Source organism: Zingiber officinale, chromosome 8A, assembly GCF_018446385.1.
Source record: "Zingiber officinale cultivar Zhangliang chromosome 8A, Zo_v1.1, whole genome shotgun sequence".
NCBI lineage: Eukaryota > Viridiplantae > Streptophyta > Magnoliopsida > Zingiberales > Zingiberaceae > Zingiber > Zingiber officinale.
The window spans coordinates 137404841-137412373 of record NC_056000.1 but is presented as its reverse complement, the minus strand read 5'-3'; the positions used below and the strand labels follow the sequence as shown (position 1 = coordinate 137412373).

General features: G+C 37.8%; 2 protein-coding genes across 2 annotated transcripts; both read left to right on the top strand.

Moving 5' to 3' along the window:
* Positions 1–4061: 4061 nt before the first annotated feature.
* LOC122011327 (pentatricopeptide repeat-containing protein At1g26900, mitochondrial-like) lies at positions 4062–4643 on the top strand. The gene has a single exon (XM_042567714.1). It carries the CDS (start codon positions 4062–4064, stop codon positions 4641–4643), a length of 582 nt encoding a protein of 193 aa, XP_042423648.1.
* Positions 4644–5162: 519 nt separating this feature from the next.
* Positions 5163–7318, top strand: LOC122011326 (polygalacturonase ADPG1-like). Its single transcript, XM_042567712.1, has 7 exons — positions 5163–5402; positions 5804–5828; positions 5903–5955; positions 6070–6090; positions 6192–6481; positions 6554–6785; positions 7082–7318. Exons 1-7 carry the CDS (start codon positions 5163–5165, stop codon positions 7316–7318), a joined length of 1098 nt encoding a protein of 365 aa, XP_042423646.1.
* The last annotated feature ends 215 nt before the right edge of the window (positions 7319–7533 follow it).

Genomic DNA, 7533 nt, shown 5'->3' with positions numbered 1-7533 from the left:
CTTGATTCAGTCGTACTCTTTATTGCTTTAGTCAACAATTAGTGTTTCTAAGACAATCAGACTCTGATACCGATTGTTAGTGTTGTGGAAGAAGTTCATAAAATTAGATGGGAGGGGTGAATAGCGACGTGTAAGAAAAAAGTTACAACTTTCTCTTTCTATCGAATTAGCAAAGACACACTAATTATGAGATAAAATAACATGCAAAAGAAATAAGAGGCAAAGGAATTTACTTACTTACAAACCTCGGGTTGTTAATCCAAGACTGTGGAAAACACACAAGTAAAACTCTTTCTTCGACAAAGGTCGGAGGCAAAGAAGTCCCTTATAGCGGTTAAGCACGAAAGCAATAAGCAAGACTGAACGAAAGTGAATATGAATGTGTTGATTTGAACTTCGACCATCATTCCTCCTTTTATAGCTTTCATCTTCGATCTTTCCGTTTGCTGATGTGGCACCTTCCAGACGTCTGGAAGCAATACGGGCACCTAGACTTAGTCGATGTCAATCCACTTGGCAACTATTTGCGCAACGACTCTAGGCATCCCGGGCGCTTGGAATTGATCCAGGCTCTTGGATTCTGCTAACATGGGCACTGTCTTGGCAACAACTCTGTTAGTGTGTGCACTTATGTACCAAGACACTCCTTATATATTTTGTGGATAATTATTTAATAAAGGCAAGAATTTATCATTAATTATTTACTTTTCTGTACGTATATGATTAATGATAAAATCTCACAGATTAATGGACACATTAATCTGGAAACAGTCCTTGATCAGATGGGACATGGATATCTAGATCAACGCTGAGTATGACTAGGTCGAGATAGACCGACGGATGGATATCCAAGTTATACTTGGGGATGCCTTGAGTTTAGAGGTATACTGGACACGACCCTCTTGGATTAGGAGTTAACATCATTGGTTATTTCTCTTATGAACGAGTATAACTGATCTTTTGACTTAAGACATTCATTTATTCTATGCGTTGAGTTATGTGTTTTGACGCCGTTAAAAGCAGTCTTTAATCGGATTGTGATTAATACGGTAGTTGGGTGTATGACAAAGCGTAGAGAGAATAGTGTTGAGTCAATAGAGAATTCATCACTCTCTTGGATTAGGAGTTAACATCCTGGCCACTTGATAGAGATATTAGTGACTCGAAATCCATGGTCATGGGAGGAATGATTTATCATTCAAGAGGAGTCTATTATATTTGGAAATCAAGTAAAAGAATTAATTTTGTAATGATGCATAATGTACCGAATTAATTGGGATGTAAACTTAGATGAAGAGATTGAATTATACAGTAATTGGTTCATGGTGGTTTACAGTTTATGACTGATATTAATTTTATCGCGTTGGGTGACTAAAAACTGTTGCTAGACGGTTACCTTAGTATGTGTAAGGATTTACACTACCTTCGTATATAAAACCTATAGGGTCGAACGCATAGCAAGTAGACATGAATAATGGTATCGGAAGCTAGTCGAGATCAAGATCAAATATGGATTTATTTGATACAAAGAAAAGAGAATTCGAATAGCCATAATCATGATGATTAATGGAGAATTCGAAGAGTCATCATAATGATAATTAATGGAAAAGTTGAAGAGTCATCATAATGAAGCTCATAAATGAAGAATTTATGGAGGTTATAACTCTTCATCTTCCTAATTAACGAATATCATAAATGATGAATTTATTGAGAACTTAACTCTTCGTATTCCTTGGAGGCTATAAGTAGCTATCCTTAGAAAGATTCAAGTGTAGATTTTGTTCTCTCCATTTTCCACTCATCAACTTCTTCTTCATTTTCTTTTACCGGAAGAGATCGGTAGTGCTTCCAAGACTTTGTCGATCCAAGAGGCTAGCATATAACGGATTGTGTCAAGTTCATGATCTAGTGCGCATGGATACCACTAGAGGAGTCACACGTGAGACTCTTATCAGTCTGTGATATCATTTAAGCCTATCAAGGACTTGAGGTATGTTTTATGTTACTTTTGTGTAATATTATATATACACGAGAAGATCCATGATTTATTATATGTCTTTTGTTGCGCTCCGAACCCAACAAGCTCCTGGTGACGTGGCAACCTAGTCACTTAAGTGATGGTTCAGCCATCTGAACTTGAGCTCATCCGAATCCAACTCTATCCTTCTTGCTCAAGTAAACTTCTTCATGACTTATTGTCCCTTAGATTGCGTCCTTCTTGCTTTGTTAGTACTCTTCCCATCGTCTTTTGGATGTACCGAGTCAATCGATTCCCTTTCAGTGCTATCCTTCGTGCTCACTATGTCGTTCGCTAGATTTCTTATTTGACCAAGGTATTAGATCCACAAGGCCTAACTCTAACTTATTTGACCACGTCAAAAGCACACCACGGGTGCAATATCCAGTGTGTTTGCGCAAGAAGGCACTGATCAATTCACTCAAGGCTTTAAAGTATGACAAAAGATTTAAAGTAAATCACTATGTGATCTAATGTGTATGTCAAGCATGCACATGATGGAACGTTTGACAAGGAAGCTAAAGCCCAGATTGGTCAGTAGAATGAGACATTTGGTAGACGAAGTCTCGATGGTCAATAAGATCAAACATTTGGTAGACAAAGTTCAGATGGGTTAGTGAGATAAAAAATTTAGCAAGAGAAGTTTACATGGAGTAGCAAGATCAAACAGTTGGCAAACAAAGTACAAATGGATTAACAGGACCAAACATTTGTTAGGTAAAAAATTCTAGTAGGTCGAACAGATCAAATACCAAGCAATAATATAATTAAAAAAATAAATCAGAGCAAGATTTTTTGGATAAAGTTGAGAGTCGTAAAAAAGTGACTTGTAACTTTGGGACGAGAGTAACTCTTGCACAACTAGGCACTGACTTGATCTCGAAATCATCAAGAGTTTCAATTAAAGTCACTTGAAGTTCCCCTTTAGTGTACTAGTCTGTAAATGAGTTGCTCCACAAGATTTGTCTTGATTCAGAAAACATAGTTGATCACTCACAATATGTTTATAAGTTTTATACTTTTTTTGGCCTAATTCACTTGTAATAAGAGTATTTCATATTCCAAGTTACCACAATATAATTCAGAGCGACCGAATAAGATGGCATGGCAGCGATAAGACACAGTCAGCGTGGAAAGTGCCTCTTATCAGGATGAAGAAGTATACGCGGAAGTCATTCCAAACGACTGAAAAGGATTTCTAGGCGATCAAAATACTTTCGAGCGACTGAAAGTATGATATGGGTAATTGGAGAGTGAAAATGAGCTAATAATGGTCATTCAATTAGTATTTCATCTAGGAGACCAAATAGACACTCCGATCCACTGGGCATCTAAAAAACACTATACAAAGTGTGTTGAAGGAGACATCATCACAACAACAATAACCATTTAATATGCTCCAAACCTTTGCTAAATCGCTCTACTTTCAATTAGAAGATCACAACTAAATTATCCCACGTAAAGTGCGCCACACCATTTATTATCCCTTCTTCATATTTAACATTGTTATTATAACAACTTTTTTTATCTTTTTTTAAATGAGTTATCCAAGTGGTAAGTATAGAGATATGTATTAGCTGGAGTTCTAGTATAAATCCTCCTTTGAGGAGTCTAAGGTGTTGTCTTAGGAGTGAGACCTCTTATCAATATAGTGGTTCCGTGCTTCCAAAAAATTCCTTAGGAGATTTTCTGATATGAGATCGTTTTAGTTGTGGGACCGGTCATTATAAAATATTTGCCTAGATAATTTTTATCCTCGGGGCTATGGTATTGCGGTAGGACATCCAGGTGACACACCTATACACACTTTCTGATTTATTCTTGTGGTCGGTGGAAAACTTCTGTGGGGTCAGATCGATCATCTCGGATAGTAAATGAGACTAACTGGAATTATTATTATTTTTTGTTATTATAAATTAGATTAATTCAAAAACTGAAATTTATTTTTTAAAAATAAATAAATAAATATGTGAAAAAGTCAAATTGAGTGGTGGGTATAATCGATCAAACTTTGCAGGATCAATTGATTAATACTGGTTGTTAGATGCCGGCGCCATGCAACTTGATCGACGCCGCCCATCGCTTCCCTCTTCTCTCGCGCCTCCTCCGCACTTCCCGTCTGACGCCCTTGCAGCTCCGGCAGTCCCACGCCTGCATGCTCAAGACCGGCCTCCACCTCCTCCCCCTCCCCGTCAGCAAGCTCCTCGCCGCCGCATCCTCCCTCGCCGAACCCGCCTACGCCCTCTCCATCTTCCACTGCATCGCCTCCCCCTGCCTTTTCCACCACACTGCAGTCCTTCGGAGCCTCTCCTCCGCCCCCGGCGCCCGCTCCGTGGCCGACGCCTTCTCCCTCTTCCGCTCCCTCCACGCCTCCCCCGGCCTGGTGCTGAACCAGTTCGTTTTCATTCCCACCGTCAAGGTTCTCGCCCAAGGCCTCCGCCTCCAGCTCGGGAGGCAGCTCCACGCCCTGGCGCTCAAACTCGGCTTTCTCCTCTACGTCAACGTCAGGAACACCTTGATCCATCTCTACTGCCGCTGCGGCCGTGTTTCAGACGACGGACTCCATCTGTTCGACGAAATGCCCCTTCGAAATGACAGAGTTATTCCATTGGGTAAGGTTGTTTGATTCATTCTACATCCCACCGTGGAGCCACAGAGGGATGCTCCAGAGGAGCAAAATCATCTTCTCTGCTTCATTAATTGCTCACAATATTTTTTATTGAATCAATTTTTACCACTCAAATAATTTTAAATATTAAATTTTCATTCGCCAAATAATTAAATAGTTATTCGAGTCCATATTCTTAAGACTAATCAGCTAGCAAAAACCAATTTCTAACAACTTAATGACTTAATTTTCTAAATGAAACTCAATTTCCTCGTAATTAAACTAATCAAAACTAATCAAAGTCTATATATAGAACGCTAAACTTCATCATCTTCTCTATATAAAGGAAGCTAAACATCTCTACCTTCACCACACAATCAATCTATCTTCTTAATTAATTCACGTAATTCTCATAATTAATGGTGAGCGAGCATTTTAATCTACAAGTTAATTCTAATTAATTAAACTGTATACCAATGTGTGAATGCATGCATGCATGGATGTCTGAAACAGGATCAACTCTCGCCTCTAACGTTAATGGCGATTCTCTTCCTTCTTCCTCCCATCGCTTTGCCTGCTACCTTCGACGTGATCAACTACGGTGCCATTGGAGACGGCAAAACAGACGATTCTCAGGCATTTTTACGAGCATGGGCGGCGGTCTGCAAAGATGCATCAGCGACGCCCTCTGTTCTAAACATCGGATTCAAAACTTTCTTGATCAATGCTGTTCTTAACTTCATGGGCCCATGCAAGCCTTCCTCCATCACTGTCCAGGTATATATATATCTATATATAATTTATTCGTGAATATTATTTATGAATATTAATGAACTCTATATATATTCAAAGTTATTTACTTAGTTTATAATGAGTTATTAAAAATAATTTTAAATTAAATTTTAACGGGCATAAATAAACTCCATTAATCCTCATGGGTTAATTTATGTATATAATAATCAATCATATATATATATATATATATATATATATATATATATATATATATATATATATATATATATATATATATATATATATATATATATATATATATATATATAATTGATCTAATTTATAGATCAACGAGTGTAAAATACATCGTTAGGTACCTAATCTTTCTCATATAAACGATTGAAGTATTGGTAATATTTTGATTAATATATCTCTATGAACAGATAACTGGAGTTATAGTAGCCCCGGGTGATCTGAGGACATGGAGAGGAAACAACGATAATTGGCTGATTTTTCTAGCGTCAACCGGTTGACTTTGGCAGGAACAGGAATCATAGATGGTAAAGGTCAAGCTTGGTGGGACAAGTGCCGAAGTGTAAATAAAATGGTAGTTAATCAATTAATTATTAATTTATTATATTTCACATGAGCTTAATTTTAATTAAAATACATATATAATATTGTAATTTCTTGTTTGTTTAATTTTCAGGGTTGCATTCTTGGCCCCGCCGTAAGAATTTAATTTCACATGACTTTTATACTAATTTGTCTTAATTAATAAATAAGGCAAATTAAATTAATTTAATTTAATTGGTTGGCGCATGCATGCAGCAAGTTTTGATGAACGGATGTAATAATTTGGTGGTGAAGGGTTTGAAGCTGGTGAACAGCCAACGATCGCATTTGGCCATCACCAACTGCAACGATGTTCTGTTGTCTCAACTAACCATCACTTCGCCGGGGGATAGCCCCAACACTGACGGCATCGACGTCTCCAACTCTCGTCGAATCCGGATCGAATGGTCAACCATCGCCACAGGCGATGACTGCATCGCCATCAACCGGGGCACCTACCAAATCAACATCACCGGGATTGCTTGCGGCCCCGGCCATGGCATAAGGTTCATAAACCTTAAACCCTAAACTCTAAGTCCTAAATTAAACCCCCAATCTTAAAATCACAAATTTTACAGCATAGGGAGCTTAGGAAAGGATAAAAGCTCGTCTGAGGAAGTGACGGATGTGATCGTGAAGCAGTGCAATTTTACGAGAACCACGAACGGCGTACGAATCAAGACATGGCAGGGCGGAGTGGGTTTTGCAAGTAGAATCATATTCGAAGACATCAACTTCATTTCTACCCGAAATCCTATCATCATCGATCAAACTTACTGTGACAAGCCTTATGGATACTGCAAGAACGTGGTATATAAAAAAGATAAAACAGAATTATTAAAATTGACCGGATCAAATTATCAAATTAAATCATATTAGTATTTGGATTATTCTAATAATTATATTATAATCCAAATTTGAGTGCAAAATTATATAATTTTGCCATGCTATTTATCATATGGTGCTCATGTTGTTTGAATCAAGTTTACTTTTTATTTATTTTTTATAAAATTTTAAGGTTTAGTATTTAGGTTATATAAAATAAAAATGTATATATAATTGAACATATGATATTTAATTCTTTAAAAACATTGACATTTCTGCAGCCAGGTGCAGTGAAAGTGACAGGAGTGACGTACCAGCGGATGCATGGCACATCGCCAGATCCGGTGGCTGTGACATTGACCTGCAGCCCTTTGGCTCCTTGCTCCGGCATTGTTATGAAGGAAGTGATGATTAGGAGAGATGACGGTGGCGCCACCTCCTCCTTTTGTAGCAACGCCTTGGGATCCATCGGCAAAGAATGCCAGCCTAAAGTCAATTGCCTGACAACCACCTCCTAATTGATCATCAATATGTAAATGAAGTGATATAATTGTGCAGTGATGAGATTGAAGAACTACTATTCCTTCTTAATGCAACTCAATCCAAAGAGATTGAATCTTCACAGTTTAGTTTTCTGATGAGGGTGAAATTCAAAAACCATATTATTGTCGAGAGAAAATTGATGAACTAAAAGTAAATTTTTAGTGATTGAGGAACATGAAATGTATTGTGC